Source organism: Hermetia illucens, chromosome 6 (assembly GCF_905115235.1).
Source record: "Hermetia illucens chromosome 6, iHerIll2.2.curated.20191125, whole genome shotgun sequence".
Taxonomy (NCBI): domain Eukaryota; kingdom Metazoa; phylum Arthropoda; class Insecta; order Diptera; family Stratiomyidae; genus Hermetia; species Hermetia illucens.
In genome coordinates this window covers 39,733,217-39,752,916 of record NC_051854.1, presented here as the reverse complement: position 1 = coordinate 39,752,916, position 19,700 = coordinate 39,733,217, and the positions used below count along the sequence as shown (strand labels likewise).

The window sequence follows — 19,700 nt, the reverse complement described above, 5'->3', positions numbered from 1 at the left end:
TTCTTCCCGAAATACTAGTAGTTGCGAAATAAAAACTTTACTTGCGACGGAAACAGAGCAATTGTCTTGAAAGCCGTTGTTGGACATTTTTGGGGGCGGGCGACTAAATTTACACTTGGTGCTGGATAAGAAGGTGAAATACATTTACACACAAAGTGGTATATCCCTATCTCATGCACATTACTTTCTAAAACAGCAATCGCCAGCCTGGTCAGTTCGTTAGCCCGCTCATTGGCCTCTATGCTCCTATGAGCAGGAACTCACAAGAGGGTGGCCTTGAGCCTGCCGCCCAGATGGTTCAGCGCATTCCTGTGCAGTCCCACCAGCCTGGCGGATGTCACCACTGAACACAAAGGCTTAACGGCTGCTTTGCTGTCAGTCAGAATGGCTATTTAAGATTGGGGCTAGGACCATGCTCCAACCATACTGCGTCATAACCTTGCAACAAGTCACTGGTCTTCCACCCTGGCCCGATTACAAAATCCACAGCAAAGTTCCTAGTAAAATTTGACCTGCATGTGGTGTATTCCGTATATGAGGCCTAAAATTCCCGAGGTACTTCATCCGAGATGATACTATTGCCGGATAGTTTCGCTGTCCAACATAAACACTCATGAAGTCTGACAAAACTGCACGCTACAGCGTATTTCATCTGGTCTAGGGAAAGGAGTTGTAAGAGTATATTGAGCGCACCTACCGGACAGGGCTGCGGAGCCCTGGTTGAGCCTGCATATGTGGTCCTTCGAGTCCTATTAAGCTTCATACTTTTTGCTCAGTGCCTGCCACCTCACAATAGAAGCGTGCGTTAACATGGGACGCATCATGGGTGTGTACCTCCAGACAACCACCCTCGACCGGAGACACCATTTCGTTGCAAAGGGCTTTTGTTGGGATAGTAGGCTATAAAGGACTTCTTAACCTTCAGTTCTATGTTTAGCCTTTAATTTAACTTAAGATCCAGGATTACACTCAGATACTTTACATTAGAGGAAAGAATTAATCTTTATAGATTTAACCGCGAGAGGAAGAATTCAGGTACCCATGTCTTGGGTGTGAATAGCACCAGCTGCGTGGATTATTGGCAACCAGACCATTGAGCTCCTCTTTCCATTATTTCATTTATAACAGAGGGAAACATCCCAGACACAAATATCACCAAGACGCCCGCAAATGCCACCACCTTCACCCCGCATCTGTCTAAAGCCAATAGTCTGCAGTTGACCGGTGACGGTAACGTGGATGGGAGGCTCTGGCCTGTCAGTTTGGACACTTCAAACGGCCGATGATGGAATGAAAAATGATTCCACCAACCGCCAAGACATGTTTGTCTAGGCTGTGAGCGAGGATTTCTTGTTTGTTTAGGATGTGAACTAGAATTCTATGGGCATTTTTATCACTGAGGACATTTTTGATACATGCTGGCACGGAAAAAAATATCTCAAATTCTCGTTTCAAATCTTTCCACATCCTGAATTAAACAAATGATGTTGTGGCTTGCGGGTACGTGGATGATGCATTCAGTTGAACTGGTGATCGGGTGCATTGTGGGCTCTTCTGGCGTAACCGACAGAAAGAACTGAATGTGGATGGCGGGCTTAATATGCGTTGAATTTCGTTCATCACTTATCAATCAGAGCACCAATGAAACGGCGCCACCCTTGGGAGTACCTCTGCTCTGATCAAGTGCCTACTCCCCAAACTAAACGGGATTACCCTAAATCGCGCTCTAGGCCTTTAACACGAAAAAAGCACGATTGATTGTTCAAGAGTTCTTCGCGGCTGTCCACTTTCGGTGCGAAAACCATGAGTATGGTACGTGCGCTCCAGTAAATTTCGACAAGTCATGGCACAACTCTTTCTTGCTGCTTCTGTAGCATGAGTGGCGTTATGCCGTCTGGGCCTGGAGATTTATATGCGAAGATGCTGTTTATAGTCCAGCCAAGTTTATCGTCGGTTATTAGCAGCCCCAGCGTTTCACTACAAGATTCAATTCAGAGAAAAATTTTCATGAAGGAACCCTGGTAGGGCTTTTAAGGGGACACTGCTCCTTAAACTAACACAGGGAAAAAATCAGAGGGGTGGGTTCGGCCAGATGCAGCTAGAGTAAGGAGGAAGAAGAGATGGCCACTTCGTATTCAGCTACCCGGCCTCTATACACCTCAGACGAAGATACCTTGGTAAGGTCTAAGGGTTTTTTTTTCAACGAGAAGTCAGCGCATTCTCCGTCTGTAGAGAATGTTCTCAGATTCGCGAAAGCCTACGAAACGATGAATAGGCGTTCTTCAGGGATAGTACAATGGGTTTAACAAAGATCTGAGTGTTTGGAGCTGCGACTCCCCCCACAAAACTAAACTACTACCACTACTGAGTCGCGCAGATTCGCTGGCGCTTTCAGTGTTATGGCAATAGGTACTTGTTCAGGCAGTCCTTGTACGGCCGCCAATATTTATGTTTGCAGCAGATGTTTATTACCTCTCTGGTCAGCATCTTGAGGGACAGATTTTCTTTCCATCATGGTGGGAACGTCTTCTTGGTGTATTTAGCAGAGCATGAGGCTTTAAAGGAGGTTTCGAGTGCCGTTTCCAGAGCTTCGATCTTTGACAGCAGTTCGTCTGACGTATCAATGTTACCAATTTACGCACCGGAGTATTTGTTCTTGATATGCAAACTCCCTCCTCTAGTCAATCCTCCCGAGGTCTCTAAAAAAGTTGAACTTCTCTACAGTGAGATCTAGACTGAAAAGTATTCAACTGCGGTCTGAGAAGGATCTCTGTTTAGGGGGTGTCACATCACAATCACACAATATCACAATTTTCCCAGCTGAGAAATAGAATTTTGGTATATTGCCCGTGCTTCACACCGATTAATTAGGGTTAATAATTAAATCAAAGAGAGACTCACCTCTTATCGTTGATTTCCGGGCTGCCCAAAGCGCATATCTTGCACTGGAATCGCAGCCTATGAACAGATTGACCTTCTTTGCTGCAATGGTGGACATCAAATGTTGTAGTTCTTCTGACGGAGCTAGTCGGTTGTGAGCCCTCCTGCTCCAGTTTGATCGTTCAGGTCCGAACACCGAAAACTTGTGCTGTGGAGTCAAATGTAATATTTGCTTTGGAACCCTTTGATTAGTCGGCCTTCTCCGTTGCAGGGCTCCTCTATTGTGCGGCATCGAAGTGTTCCTCTACGAAGGACGCCAGCAGGATAGCTTAGTACAGCATGATCTGCTTACGTCGGGGGTTTGTCAATCAGGATGGATGATTGTTCCTCACATTTAGGTCAGGGAGCACCAGGTTCAATTAGAAAATATTTCATGAAGCTAAATGTGTTGTAAATAAATAGTATAGATGGCGACCGTTATTATTGCCATTGGTATTTAGCCAGGAGGTGTGTACGGTATTTAAATAACCCCCAAAAATCAGGGACTGAGTGTGGTTGGTTCGAGGGTGGTAAAAAAATTATTTATGAATAAAAAGCTGTTTAATTTAAAAGATATTTCTGCAATCCCTATATATGCAATGATAAAATATGTTGTTGGAAAAATTTGGTATGAACTGATTCCTTTCCTCTCGGTATGAAGTGCACTCATTGAAAACATGTTCAACATTTAATCAGTATGAAGACAATATGTCTTCGATACAATAAAGTACGTAATTAAAGGGGAGTACAGTGTAGAAGGGTCTAAATGCGGTCTATTTTCGGAAGTAAATCAAGGCTAAAATTGGTCAATTTTTGAAAAAAGCCTTCCCAGCCCCTCCACGTTACGAAACCGTTTCGCGGGTAAAAAAACGGCCTACATTGGCTGTTATTTCCTGGAAACGGCATTAAATTATCTTTATTTTTACGCCGTGAGAAGCGTCCACCAGTCCGTATAATACTCCATCCTCTTCGATGGCCTCCTCCTGGGCTCCCTCCTGGCTTCTCTAAGGGAGATCCTCCCTTCTTTGGCTGCAGCTACTGCTTGGGCTTCTGACTTTCGAATCCATTCCGCATTTTTGCTGTAATCACACCTAACTCTTCCATAAGAGTGAAGTGCCCTTCATTGAACAGGCAGGTAGCAATATTGCAAGCAGTTTCAACTACTACTTTCCCATTGAACAGTATCTTTGGTGAAATCTGCCAAATCATGCTGTTGAAACTTTGATTTGCATTTTGGTTAGAGACTCCTACACATCTTGTCAGTAAGTCTGCCCTTGTTAGGTGGATTGGTTATATTGCAACTATAACTTCATACGGAAGGACATTCTGATATTTGTATTCTTCATTTTTTGCTATAATCCGCTCTCAGCCACACCATGAAGTTTTACCTTGCAGGCAATAAAAGTTCTGAGGATCATTGTCAGTTGAGGCACTGTGGTAATAGGTGGCCTTACTCATTTCTTCTATTGCAAAAGGGTTGCTTCTAATTGCATTCCCATAATATTTGGACAACTTGTCTATCTACGCTCCAGTCAATTTACCTTTCCCTTTCAAAAATAGGTGAAGCTTTACTAAGTTCCTAAGTCTCGAGCCCATTCCTTTGCTAAGATGGTTAACACATTCTTTTTTTTTAACAGGATGCTCTTCTTCATGTGGTTTAACCTCAGAGATTGCTTTATGATTTTCTGTGCCCCCATCACCTGTGTAGTAGCAAATGGCTCTCAAGTCCAATGACCTGCATTCCTCCACTGCTTCATAGCTAGCATTGCACTCTAGCCCAAGGGTATCGATGAAGTCCTTATATTGTTCAGTGCCAAATTTCACAAGCTTCGCAAAATATGCTGCTCACTGCAAAGTCTATCACTTTTGCAGTCAGCACTCCTATAGCAGCTACAACACCAGATAAAAAAAAATTCTCTTCATCCAGGATCTACCAATTGGAATTTCAATGTCTCCTAACTTATAACCTGGCCTGAGTACAGTTCGCTCCTTTTCCTCTGTTGCAGTTTTGTCATACAATTATCTGCAATCACACTAGAAGCTTCTCATATCTTCTTAGTTAGCTCATAGATGCAACTTTTGGCGACTGACATGTGCATGTCCATAATTCCACAAAATAAAGTAATGCCAGCATGACCTATTCCAAGCAAATTCATAGCAACACACAGTCTTAGGTTTACCTTATAACCATTTTTTACAAAGGGACAAGATGGTATCTCAACAGATTTGCACTTTCCTGAACTGCACTGAACGTTTTTTTTAAATCCTAGTCCACGATCTTGAGAGGTCACCAGCTGCACTTTTTCATGACACTTCCCACAACTAACTGTTTCCGAAAGAACACTAAATACCCAGGAGAACTCGAAAGTGACATACACAAAGTTTTGTGATGTGGAAGGAACGAATCCCTTGCTTGTACGAAGTTTTCTTGAAAACTTTGAAGTTTGAGCTTGGTTAGTTTCGTCCTCATCGTCCTTGGAATGTTGGTTCCCCTCCAATTTTCATTTTTGGAGCGTCTAGGGCATTGGTTGCTTGTTTTAGTTCCTTTCCGATCGATCAAACGAACTTCGGACATTTCTATTATTCACAGAATAATAAAAAATTGCCAGAACGAAGCTACTTTACAAACGTAAACAACCTATCCAAACAGTTGTCAATAAACAATAACAGCATTCTTTTAATAAATAGCACGAACACCTGGTTCGGTTAATTTTGCTTTATAAAAGGCGTAGAATCCCTACCATGCAGGAAAGTTCCCGGCCTTGGCTCCCCTGTTAAAGGGAAGCGGACCAGCTGACAAGCAGAAAGATCAAAGCAGATGACGCGCGCTTGTAAAGAAACTACTGTAACGGCGGGAATTTTTTTAAATTGAGCACTGGGAGTGCCTGCGTGTTGTTAGATTTTTTTGACCCTCTACACTGTACTCCCCCCTTAATATTCATATCCAATGTCTACGCAAAGAAGTAATAAGAAGCTACTTGTAAAAACATCAAATTAGTGTATATGGACAGTTGAAAAACGCGCAAGGATTCTAAAATGTTTTCATCAAAATGAATTCGGAAAATTCTGAACTTAGTAGATCAGTTTTTGTTGGTACTTGTTCCTGTGAGACTTAGCATTTATCTACATATCCATCATTCATCCTTTGCAATTACCAAAACGTAATAATTATCGAATAATGCGTAACCCACACTGAATCGATAAACTTTCATTATAATATTTCGTATCTCGTCTTACGGACATTACCCTAACAAACCTTGACCAGGCGTGTACACAAGAGCATAGAAAACACCAAAAGTTATCTAAATAATCACCACCAAAAGTTATCTAAATAAGAAATTAATATAAGACAAATCCAATGAGGAAGAAAGCGAGATGAAAATAAAGGGCTGGCATGGTGTGTTTTTCAGGAAGCTCTCGCCCAGCTTAGAGGAATGTCATCGGGTATTGGACGGGGCTGTAGTGAACCTATTGAGACCCTACAGTCGAGGGCGCGAGAATTGGAGAAAAAGGTGTGTTACCCGAGTGAATTAGTGTTTGACTTGAATTTCAAAATAACAATTTTTAATGTTTCATGTTTTCAACTTTCACTTTTATTCAACCAAATATTTATTGTGATAAGTGTATTTCCTTTTGTGATGGTGAGAGTCTGTTGTTTTCACCTGGTGTTATTTGTTAATCTAACTCTCCAGTTTTCACCTTGTTTGAATCGTTTGGTTTGTATTTTTTGCTGTTTTGATATGTTTTGCGAAGATGTGGCAAGCTTAGTGGATTGATTTATTTTAAGCATTTTTTTTTACCGAAAGGACCAATGTACCTACACTGAATTTGTAATCTCTGTGCTCAACATGGAATCCGTTTCGAGTTTTATTTTTTTGCTTTAACCTATTTGCGTTTGCGAAACTGATTAGAATTGTCACAACTCAAAAAAGGATACCGAGTGGTGCCGAATAGGAAAATCTACTCATTTAAAAAAATCCATTTCATGATATAACTAATTGGCGCTGGATTTTGAACACTGGTTAAGACAAGCAAGGCCTTACATGCACTTGGACCAACAAAACACAGGCTTTTTTATACTTTCAAATAACTTTTTCGTCAAGTTTTCTTTCAACCTAGGACAATAAGGTCCAGAATACCACAAGAAGTGAGAGAGGAGTAAACTTTGTATTTCTATATGACACGAGCCTAACTGAGACGTATTATATACCAAGCCGACATCAAATTTAACTAAGCAAAGCAACTGCTCACTTATATTTACTCAGATACACACATCCTTTCCGAAACCTACATATTTAGATACTTTCTATACATTTTCATCACACCAGAGTAGTGTTTTGGTTTTTTTTCAACAAATGTTCTTAGTCCATGAATTGTTCTTTTCAGCTTTGCCGAAGAAGATGCACGACAATTAGAACTGATTTTATCCTCACAAAATTGATTACCCTTGGGTAACAAATTAATAACGTTTATTTTATTTCACACGTAAATGTAACAGCGAGTTCTTACGCTACGTGATAGTCGAGCGACCGCTTCATTCATAGGTTAGGTTGCGACTCTCGTAGCTTCTTTCCGTTGCCTTGAGCGCCTCTGGGGGATAACTCTGCAACGATGATTCTGAAAATCGCGACGCTGCCTGCGAGAAGGGGGATACCCCCGCAAGTTAGGCGAAGGTGTGAATCTGGCAGTTGAACTAGACGGTCTGACGTAATAGGTGGCTGATCAGGAGGAGTGGTTGGTAACAAACCCGGAACTTGAGCTGACGACGGCCTGGAACGAGAAGGCGGTGATAACACGTGATTTTGACATAACCTAGCGGGCTGCCTCGCGCGGATATGACTGAAAGGGTGTCGTATAAGGGCGGAAGCTCCTCGGCCGGAAGGAACGCGGGTTTCAGCCTTTCAGTCGACACATTCACACGTCTGCCGTTAATTTCGCCTGTATACACTGTAGAAGTTAGCCTTTGGATGACGCGGTGCGAACCGGTATACAGCTGAGTCGAAGACTTCTTCACAGCATCAACTCGATAAAACACGTGCGAGCAAGAAGCCAAGTCCTTATGTACAAATGGCGTCCTCCTGCTGCAATGAACAATTGGGCGTGGACGCATCTTTCGCATGTATTCCTGCAAATTGTTGCTTGTTGCTAGCGACTTGAACAAGGCGGATTCAAACTATGCGCCCCAACCCATGGTAACGATGCTTGGTGCACCATAGCGTGATATCCAGATTGAGTAGAATGCTTCGGCCACTGACTCCGTCGACTGGTCCTTCAAATGGCAGACCTCGGGCCAACGCGATAACCTGTCGAGCATGGTGGGCAATATCGGAACCGCTAGTTGGGTACCGGAAACGGTTGGATGACGTTTTGCGCCAGCGCGACTACTGCCGAATGTCGCTACACATCCTAGGCCAAACGAATTTCTTCAATACTGCCCACAGGGTGGACCGAATTACGATGAAAGAAGTCAAAAACTCATAACTCGCATAATCCTAGGGACGACAGGCCGGGGCGCTGAAAGGGAAACATCGCGCCAAATAATTGAACCTTGGATAGTAAAAGCTGTCAGTTCCAACGATGTGTCACCGCTACTCATCAACTGTTGCAACTCCTTTGAGGTCGAAATCCGCGCCTAAGACATTTCTTCCACGCGAGATAAAACGTCATCACCCTATATACTCAATCTACAGAGACTAGCGGCTTGTGGTCTGTTTTTATTATAAACCGAGCTCCCTCCAGTAAGGGTTGGAATTGCTAGATGCTTGTGGATGCGAGGAACTTAGGTCGTACGTACTGTAATTCCGTTCGGCCTTCGATCTCTTCCCTTGAAAATATGCGAGCGGTAACCAACGGTCGCCCTGCTTCTACTAGAGGACAGCTCCGACCGCCACTTCAGACGCGTGGGTAACAAAGACCAACGACTTGTTTGGTTCGTAATAAACTAGTAATAGCGGGAACCATGCTTTCCTGACACTCGCCGAATGCTCTAATGGCGGAGTTAGTCCAATTGATCACCACATTGTCATTGCAGACACAGCATGTCATTGAACGGAGCTTGAAGATTCGCTGTATTAGGAATGAAACGGCGATAGTAGTTCGGCGCTCCTAGAAACTTTCGGAGCCCCTTGAATGTGACCATCCGAGAAAAGTTACACAATGCTTTAACTCGCGATGCCGGTGACACAATTTCGTCCTGGTTAATGGTATGGGCAAAAAACTTTACTTCGCGGACGCCGAATATGCACTTGGAGGCGTTAATCACAACGTCATAGCTGATGAGTCGTTCCAAAAATATGCGCAGGTGTTGCTTGTACTGCTCAGGGCTCACTGACGATGACCAAAATGTCGTCGAAGTACGAAACGCAAAAATTGAGTCCCCTTAATATGTCGTCCATGAAACGTTGGAAAGACTGGACGACGTTTTAAAGCCCAAACGTGATCACTTGGAATTCATACAAACCGAACGAGGTGATGACCGCCGCTTTGGGTATGTCGCTCTCCGCAATGGCAATTTGGTGAAAAGCCCCTAACAGGTCAATTTTGCTAAAAATCCCAAAACGCCTTCGATGTGTTTCATGGGATATCGGTGGTGTCGTATGATTGCATTAAGGCGACGATAATCGGCGCAGGGCCGCCAAGGACCATCCTTTTTGGGAGCAAGGTGCAGCGGGCCCGCCCACGGGTTGTTCGACTCCCGGAAGTGACCCATCTTCAACCAGTACTCGGATTCTAACTTTTGCTGCGGTCAATTTCTCGGGAGTAAGCCGGCGAGCTTTTTCCGCTACTGGTGGGCCGGATTTTATGATGTGATGTTCCACCGATGGCGGTGGGGTTGAAACCCTGGGACCAACGCAGCCCAATACCCGGAAATTGCCCCAGGATTTGATGGTATCACGTCTGTCCAACGACCGTAGCGACTACTGGCGTGCCACTAGCCACACATAACCTCTTTGCTAACTCACCAGTTAACGAATTGACATGTGTTGTTTTCGGATATCTACCACTGCTGCTGGTACGGTACGCTTGAAATTTTTCGAACGTCTTCGGGCAATCGACGTGACCAAAACGATTTCAAGAACGTTTCCGAAACCCTCTGGGTACTTTTCAGTTGCAATGCGCGCAAAAGCTACGAAGGACGTGAAAAGGAAAAATCCGGGCTTTACCCAACAGTGCCCAATGTTTTCGAAACAACCACTCCTGTTTTTGAGAACCCTCTATATGCGGTGATTTCGAAGTACCAGAGGGAAATCAACAAAATATTGCTAATGCTGAATGAAACTGTTATAAGACTTGATGATCAGGAACTTAAAGGGAAAAGTTGCTGATATAGAGAAGACACTAAATCAGATCAACTTAAAAAGCGATCACCTAATCTCTCGCTGTAGCGTTGGTGAAAAAACTGTAATATAACGTTCAAAGCCTTAGGGCTTATTAATCAAGCATAGAGTATTAAGCTAATAGCAACACACTTTGATATCCCCGCCGCAAGAAACCTACACTATTAACCATTTTCCCCTCTCTAAATTCATCTCTGGATTTATCCTTATTGCTAAGTTTAGGGAGGACAGCTATGGTGGTGTCATTTTGGGTTTCTGTAACCCATTCGCTTCTGCCAAGTCAGCTATGTTTTTGTCTATGATAACGTCCCACTCCTCACTTTTTGTGTTCTCATCACGGGTATCTGAAGCCCAGGTGTCTAATGGCTGCGGTCATCAATTCCTCATTTATCTTCCTTAATAATGGTATGCCCACTTTTTACAACTCAAAGTCAATGTTAAATTAATTGGGCTCGGTTCTCGACATTGCACTTCCTGATTCTGCCAGTCAATGTTGGCAGTGGAACCCCATTACGGACAAAATATCTAATAGTCACCACACTCCCATCTGCATCCCCACGCAGGTGCTCAATGTTTCTACTAAATTCAAGATTGATTCGATTAGGTTAAAAGCACAGGTCAGCAACTCAGCGCCACAAGAGGATATTCCTACTCAAATGGATCTTTTGAAAAGGGAAATTGCGGATGCAACTAGACTTTACACTAATCACACTGGCCGTCCAAAGATATGGTGGGCCCCAGAGCTTAAGTTTTACTTTAAAAGGAAACAAATGGCGTATAGGCATTTTGGTATTATATCCAACACTACAAATTTTCTCCATTTTGACGAGGTCAAACGGCTGTGAAGGATGGTGGTTGCGAACGCTAAGCGAAATCGTCGGCGTGAAATTTGATCTGATTTATCTGAGACAAAAGATATTATGTCCTTCCTTCTTCGTAGCTATCTTAGTGACAGGCCCCCAACTTGGAATCATAAGAAGAATGTGGAATATCTCGACTATCTAATTGGGCAGTACACCCCCCCCCCCCTCTCTTCCTGAGGTCCTCAGATATCCCACAGTGTCTCTGCCTTTCTCTTCAGAAGAGCTCACTGGCGTTTTGTTCAGGCACAAGCGTGCCTTTGCCCCTGGCGCTGACAACATCACTTATAAATATATACTCTGGTTCGCGCCTGAAGCCCTCTCGCCTTTACTACAGGGACTTAACCTCAGCTGGTGCAATTTGATCCCACCGGAGGGTTTGTCGATTATTCGGGTAGTATCCATCCCTAAAGCTATTAAGGACCCTGAAATTTTGACCAGTTACCGCCCTATCGCTCTCATTAATGTGTTTGCCAAACTAGTAAATTCGATGATCAAGGTTCGTATAAATAATATCATTGGATGAATACAAATGCCCTCCCGGCCAACTGTTACATCTACTCTGCAGGCAAATCTACGTCTACTTGCATTAATGACGGACTTCTCAATAACTAAAGGGAGGGGCAGCAGATTCGGGCTGTGGTGCTGGATGTGAAGAATGCCTTTTAGAAGATGGGTCTTGCAACTCTGTGTGACACAATACCACGTTTCCGTTTTCCTGCGGAAATTTTTTTATGGGTGTCAAGGATAATGTCCCATCGATCCCCTCAACTAGGGCTGGACAATGTTCAAGTAGGAAACGGCATCCCCCAAGGATGCGTCTTAAGTCCAATGTTGTTCAGCCTCTATGCAGCATCCCTGCATAATAAATGTTCTTACAGTATTGAAATTTTCCACTATGCAAACGATTTCCTTATTTTAGCAACCGGTGACAATTGGAGCTCGAACTCCAAATGTCTGTAAAGATAGGTTAATTTCTTTGTTGATGAATCCTGCAGACTGGGCCTACCAATCAACACAATCAAATTCCAAGTGAACAATCACACGCTTGCTCATGTTAAGTGCATCACCTTACTTATTCGGCAGAGATCATTTGAACTCTATTATCCCAGAAACCTTCAAAGCCGGCAGGCTGATTAATTTTGCACCTGGATACTCTTGCGGCCTCTCATCCCAGAAGGCCATCAATCTCTATAGATCGGCGATAAGGCCTATCTTAGCGTATGTAGCTGTTTCAAGTCACTGGAATTTCTCTGGCGGCCGGCTCATGCGAGGCATCCATTAAATGAATTTGCTCATGTAGAGGCCTGTAAGTCTCCGGGTTCGTATCCCATGAGATTGGTCGAGCCGTCCAGAAACACGCATACAAGGACTGGGAGGAGGACTTTTTGGCAACGTCACCGGTGAAAGGACATTTTTTCGCCAGCATTCATCCCACTTTATCTATAATTAAACCGGAGCCTAGGCGTATACTTACAGCTTCTGAGGATGTGCGTTCTGAGAAGGAGATGTGCCCTGTCCTCCTGTTCTTCCTTTTCCAAATAGACAAAAAATATCGCCTTGTTATTGGCTATAGTTTTGTATATTCTGGATTTGTTGTTGTTTGTTTGGTCCCTTCGTAAAATTCCCTAAAACTGTTTCGTTTTGCTTCAATGATAGCGCCACACAACTAGCCTCATATGTGTCAAAGGCGGCCCTGTTGAGTTCTTCCACCACTTTTTCTGGCTCTATTTTCCTGCCCACTTTTAGATGAGCCATTTTGTCATTCAAATGCCTTGTACAGAAGTCCTAGTGTGATCTCCTGGGATCCGTTTTGCTTCCCTGATTGTCGTCAGTGCCTTTTTTTAACTCTGTCTGTCTCCGGTTTGTTTCACCTGGTTGAAGAGTTTTCACGCTCCTTTCTTATTCCAGCAGGTAAGTCCTTTGATAACTTGACTGTCTTAGCCGGATAACTGGCTTCATAATGTTTTCAGAGGTTTTCGGTGAGGCAGTTTTTGACAGTACCTCAGTCCTATCTAAGGAGAACTAACGCCCCGATACCAATTTGTGCCCCATTGGGGCTGAATTTGTGAAGCACTTGCGGTTTACATCGCTTTGGTGCTCCTTCATATGTTGTTGTATAGACTTACGAGCCTCCCCTATGTACACAGAGGAGGAAAGTGTTCTGTATACACCTGATGTGTGAAGTAGCGGCTTTTTTGCGCTTCGACAATTTGCCCTTTTTGCCCTTTGTATAAAGTAATGCCGCGACTTATAATTTATTTAAATGGGAAACGCATAGGTCACAGGCTTAGACACACAGACGCTGAGTATCAGTCTCAGATCTACCATGGGGGAGGGGTGAGGAGGGGGTTTCTCGTTACCCATGGAAGTGCTCTCCATGAGCGGCCTTGTTTACTCCTCCTAGCTGGCACTCAATAATAATAATAATATCACCGATTTTCTGCTTACCTTCAAACCGGGATTCCTCCTTTTAAACTGGGGGTCACCACTTTGGGGTTTACCAGGTGAGATTGATAGCAGGAATTCAATGAAGGCCATATTTATTTACTCCATTTTTTTAGTTAAATCCAATATCGATTCTGCTTCTCATTGTGACAGCTGTGAGTACTCTGACCCTTCTACTCTCAACTTTTGGGGAGTGGATCACTTAGGTAGAAAAGAAAGATAATTAAAAGTTCTAATTCCAGGGAAGCATCTGGAAGTAATTTGCAACGCCACATATATATCAAGGAATGTTTTGAAGTTTTAGGTACGTACGAATGGGAAAACGTGCATAGGAAGTTTCGCGTACAAGATGAATACAAAACCTTTTCATGATGATTTTTATTAAGGTTTTGTGTAAAACAAAACCTTATTAAAATCGATTCAATGTCTGTCTGTCTGTCTTTTTTTTTTTTTTTTTTTCCCGATGGAAGGTGGAAAGCTTCAAAAGCTACCGCAGGCTCCTGCCACACGGTTATGTGGGACTCTTACCCACTAAAACCACCTCCTTCTCCTTCCACTCTCCCCGCGGGACTCCCATTTGGTATTACGTCGCGGGGCTGGATCCGAATTAATTCTGCGCTCATGTCAACATTCGTGTTCCTCTCGCGTTCATTCTTTCGGATGACTTCCTCCTGCCTAAGCTTCTTTCCGATGGCTGTAATCACGTTTTCAACTTCGGTCCATATCCCCTTGGCTTTCACCATAAGCTCCATGATATTTTTGGGTGTAAAGTGCTCCCCGGTTGTAGCTTCTAATGTAGCCCTTTGAGTTTCGAATCTGGGGCAGTGAAAAAAGACGTGTTCTGCGTCCTCTGGAATGTTTACACACTGTGGGCAATATGGCGAATCATCGCGCCCAAATCGGTACAGATATGCTCGATAGCCTCCGTGTCCGCTCAAGAATTGAGTTAGGTCGAAACCTACTTCGCCGTGAAGTCGCTCGATCCATTTCCGGATATCCCATATGATTTTGTGAGTCCAACGGCCTTTTTCTGACTCGTCCCACTTCTCTTGCCATTCCGCAACAGTTTCAGCTCGTGCGAACTGTCGCCGACGGGCAGGAGATTCTCCGGTGAGGTACGTTCGATCGTAAAGTCGTTGTATTTCTTTCGCCAGAATCTCAATCGGGATCATTCCTGCTATCACGCAAGCTGCTTCATTAGAAATTGTTCTGTAAGCGCAACATGTTCGGAGTACACTTATGCGATACGCAGCTCCAATCTTTTTTTTATTTATTATATTTTCCAGTACATCTGCCCATACTGGGGCTGCATACAGTAGGATCGAACTGACCACCCTTGAAATAAGGAGTCGACGGTTCGGCCTTGGGCCACCTATATTTGGTAGCATTCTCGCAACCAGCGCTCCGATGTTGTATGCCTTGGTTGCTGCACCCTCCACATGCAATTTGAAATTCAACCTCTGGTCAATCATTACACCTAAGTACTTAAGTGCAGGCTTGGAATAAATTGTTTGCATTCCAACTTTGATCTTCATGGAAGTGCACTTTCTCCGCTTGGTAATAAGTACTACTTCCGTCTTATGCTCTGCGAGCTGTAGACCAGCATTCTCTAACCAGGATTTAATCTCATAGACTGCTTCATTTGCATAGAGCTCGGCTTCCTCGAGAAGGCGTGCAACAACCGTCACACCAATATCGTCCGCGAAACCAATGGAGGCCACACCAGTAGGAAGGTCTAGGGTCAGTACCCCGTTATACATAATAATCCACAAGAGTGGCCCTAGGACAGACCCTTGCGGAACTCCGCATGTCGTTTGGTAGGATTTCATTCCTTCATCTGATTCGCAGCACAGAGTCCCATCGATTAGGAAGTCGGCAACAATGCGCACCAGGTACTTCGTCACGCCTAAGTTAATTAGGGGCTCAAGTATCTTGCTCCATCTAGCGGAATTGAAGGCATTCTTCACATCAAGTGTAATCACTGCACCACATTTGCCCTCGTCAAGTGCGGTCTTAGTTGTGTTTGCTACTAGGACAAGTGCATCCGTTGTAGACCTCCCCTTTCGAAAACCGAACTGATTTTCGGAGAGACCGCCATCCTTTTCGGCAATTCGAATTAATCTGTCATAGATTACTCGTTCGAATAGTTTGCCAGTATTATTTGGGGACTAGAATTAATTTCTGCTTCTTCCATTGTGTAGGAAATACTCCTTCTTTAAGGCATGTGGTGAACGCCTCGGCAAACATATTTGGAGCTATTTTTACTGCTGCCTTCAGAGATTTATTGGGGATGCTATCTGTCTGTCTGTCTGTCTGTCCGTCTGTCTGTCACACCCATTTTCCTCCAAAACGGCTAAACCGATTCGAACGAAATTTGGTGGACAGATGGGAGCTATGAAATCCCACGCATACAGCGAGTGGCATAAATTTAGGTGGAGTTTAAAGGGGGGCTCCCCATACATCCAAAGGGGGGATTGAAAAAAATTTTTCACCGGATTCAGTCGTGTAGGGTATCAAATGAAAGGTCTCGACTTGTACTTTTCGAAACTGATATTAGTGTTGGCGTTAATTACAAAGTGCGTGAGTAATGAGTCAAAATGTACGCACTTGAAGTGAGACAGGACTTATTTTCGGAAACTACCCAACCTAAAAATCCAAAAAAAATCAGAGTGGTGCGCTTAGATGAAATCTAGGTCTCAAAATATGCCCCATTCCGGTATCTGCTCAAATAAACTTACTAATAGTATATTACAGTTCAAACTTATCAATTTCGTGATAATTAACAGCATCCTAAGCCATACAAATAAGATGCTGACGTCATAATTAACGAGAATAATTGAAATTCGAGTGAAATATTAAAATTCCATTCAAGAAGAATCTAATTCTCCCTAGCCCTTTTTTATATTTGATGTTGGTTAAATTGCTGGCATTTGCTAATAATATTAACCTGAGGGCGTGAAGCGTATGAGGTTGATTATTTCAATACAGGACATTCCATCAAATGATTTATTTAAATTAAATTTAACTATGTGACATGGAACTGTCAGGCTCACCGCTCCTCACATCTTCTTCTTTTTTTTCAGCCTTCAGTTCACAAGCGGGGTCGGCTCGTCGTGATCGGTTTCATCATTTTATTTTATCAAATGCCTGATCAGGATGTAATCGCGAGACCTTCAAATCCCCATCCAGTGTATCATGCGACCATTGTTTTCGCTGGCTTTTTGGTTGCTTACCATTGACTTCGATGTTCTGACCAATACTGGTTGTTGAATTCTCGTTAGCGTGAATTACGTGACCACACCATCGAAAACGCCTCTCTTGCAGTTTTTCCACGATCGGTGCTAACCCATATCGATCGCGGATATTCTCATTTCAGACGTGATCAAAACTTGTCACTCCACCAGTGCAATGCAACATCTTCGTCCCCATTACCGCAAGACGCCGTTCATTGTCCTTTATAGTCAACACTCAAACTATAGAGAGCGACAGATGGACGACATTGCAGTAAATTTTAGATTTGGGACGTGTGCTGATACGTCGATCACAAAGAACACCAGTTGCGGAATGCCACTTCATCCAGGTGGCGTTAATGTTTGAAACATTTCATTACGCAGTTCTCCATTGGCTGGTAGCATTGACTCGAGGTATTTAAATCGCTCAGTTCTTTCAATGGCAGTAATCTGCCCCTCCAGATATTGAAATCGCTGAGTTCTGGCAATGGTGGTAACCTGCCCAGAACTGAGCGATTCAAATATCTCGGGTCAATGCTATAAGCTAATGGAGAACTACGTTATGCTCCTTACATAGGGAAACACAAAACCTTTTATACCTGAAGCGTCTAGCTTCCGGTTTCCCGACTTGTTTAGTTATGGAATGGAGCGCACACTACACCTGTCAAAGAAAAATCAGATGTTTTCGATTCTATCATTCGAAAAGGACCTTCATTCATGAGAGTCCTTTATTTGCCCATTATTTTTCCACGAAAATTGTCAGTTATGATGAACTTACTTGGAAAATTCTCTCAACCTTTGACTAATGAGAGCCAGTGACTCAGATTTAGCGTGAAAATGACTCCTGACCCATCCAGCCATTCACATATTTTTCCGAAAATCGAACCACAATGACAAAATCGTACGAACCGCCTTCCAGTTGACCTTTTAACTCAAAATTACTAAATATAAGTACTTGAAAAGGCGCCTTCAATTAACATAACAGGGAAAACCCTTTATTTCATGTGTTTCTTGGAAAAGGCCTTCAATGCATTGTCAATGTGCATATTGCATGATAAAAGCACTTAACACTTTAATGCTGAACAGCTTTTCATTTTGTTTTCCTGCTTCCCTACGCAGTGAATGTATGTTTGTGTCGTGCCCATATGTATGTTGATGTGTGGTATTGTTTTGCGTCGTTGATGTGATTCATAATCATAGAGTAGTTTGTCATACCCCCCAAAAAACCGGGAAAATTACCTGCAATACTGCAAATATGTATATTTTACTGTCGTGGCATCGGCTTGCATGCTATGCAGCCTGCAAAATGATTATCCTAATGAATGTGTAGGTAAATGTATGCGTATGAACCATATGTGCACTTTCTTATAATTTTTAATCCAAACGAGAATTTGTATGTTTGTGTGATGAATAACAATCGCCACATTGTAGAAAAACTCATTTCCCTCATTCAAGAAACATGCTTATGTGAGCTTCATTCAAATTTCCTTTTTTCTAAAAACTATAAAATGTTGTATAATAATAAAAAAAATTAAAAAAAAAACAAAAAATTAAAGGAAATCACTCAAAACCATTTTTTATTTTTAACATGACACAGTTCAAAATTCTGGTATGCATTAGAGGAAAATCAGTATAAGTTAGCCTTTAAGTTTAAGAAGGTTCATAGTTTGAAACATTCGCTGCGTAAGTTATTCAATTTCAAAGATTATTTCCTCCTCAAATTAACTCCTCCCAAGATTTCAACACTTGCACAATAAATACAATAAACACCACCAGGAAGACTCGGCTAAAAACCTTTAACTCTGTGATTCAAATTAATTACAGGCAACTATTCGTCGCTATTATACGTTCTCTTGCTATAAGTTCTGTCCCTCTTATCAATAAGTCTAATTTAGAGAAATACTAGTTGAACCCGGCAGTCCTTGCATTCCGTCCCCACATACTCGAGGAGGGCGATCAGATCCAAGTCTGCAATGAGGCTTATCTGAAGTGGCTCTCTCCACGAAACCTACCGAAGGTTATCTGGTACCATCAAAACCGGGATGACTGTCTGACGCATATGCTTCAGATGAATTCTTGGGGGCTGTCTTCCCGGCCCGATTATTTGCGGTTGGCCCCTCTATAGTAGTTTCAAGGTGGTTGTGCCCATGTCGAGAACAGAGCTCCTAGTGTGGAGTTACGGTGTATACCTCGGGCCCATATCCCTTAATTGCGACAAAGGTATTAGACAGGCCTCTCATCTACTCAGTATAAATCTTGGCGAGACTCTGATTTTAGTGTCCAAATCTGTCCATGGGACCTAGACGTTCAAGTCCTTGCAATTCGAATGTGGGTATGAAATTACCATATTTTGCCAACTTCAACGCTCCAAATGGTGCCATCTGAAAGCATGTATTGCATTTCCGAATATGCTATAAATACTGTTTGGATTCCTAAGCAACGCCTGCAATATGAGTTGGAACTGGATCTGGAGGGTAAGTCAGTGGTGGCAAATTGACCATATTTGCCAGGCATTTCTCACTGAAACTTAAAACCTTGACGATGTTATATAGCTTTTAGATCAATGAGGACATTTTAATGGATTTTGTACTCGTAGTCTTGTAATTGAATACTGCTTTACTGGGTTCGATTCTCAATCTCGTTCGAGCCTATCGTGAGCGTTCAGCTTCACGTCGTATGCATACCATATTGTTGAGATGATTCGAAAGCCCTTTAAGGGGAAGCTCAAACTCGCAAGCTTTTCAAATTATGCATCTCGTTTCTACGATGTTTCAGCACAACTCGAAGTAGAAGCTCTAACCGGGTCGTATTTTCGGCCTGAATCTTATTCTTCAGCAACTTTTAAAGTAGAAGCTCTGATTCTTTCTATTTCCAGCCGTCAGTCTCGTTCTTCTGTTATTTCAGAA

General features: G+C 43.0%; 1 protein-coding gene across 10 annotated transcripts in view; it reads left to right on the top strand.

Moving 5' to 3' along the window:
• LOC119658882 (RIMS-binding protein 2) overlaps positions 1–19,700 on the top strand; it is a 307,235-nt gene that overhangs the window by 97,949 nt on the left and 189,586 nt on the right. For 9 of the 10 annotated variants that reach the window (XM_038066659.1, XM_038066666.1, XM_038066661.1 and 6 more), the window contains one exon: positions 6,330–6,431. The exons of the other annotated variant lie outside the window; for it this stretch is intronic. In XM_038066659.1, coding sequence (XP_037922587.1) covers positions 6,330–6,431 — 102 coding nt within the window. The remainder of the gene's footprint in view (positions 1–6,329; positions 6,432–19,700) is intronic. 10 annotated transcript variants of the gene reach the window in all.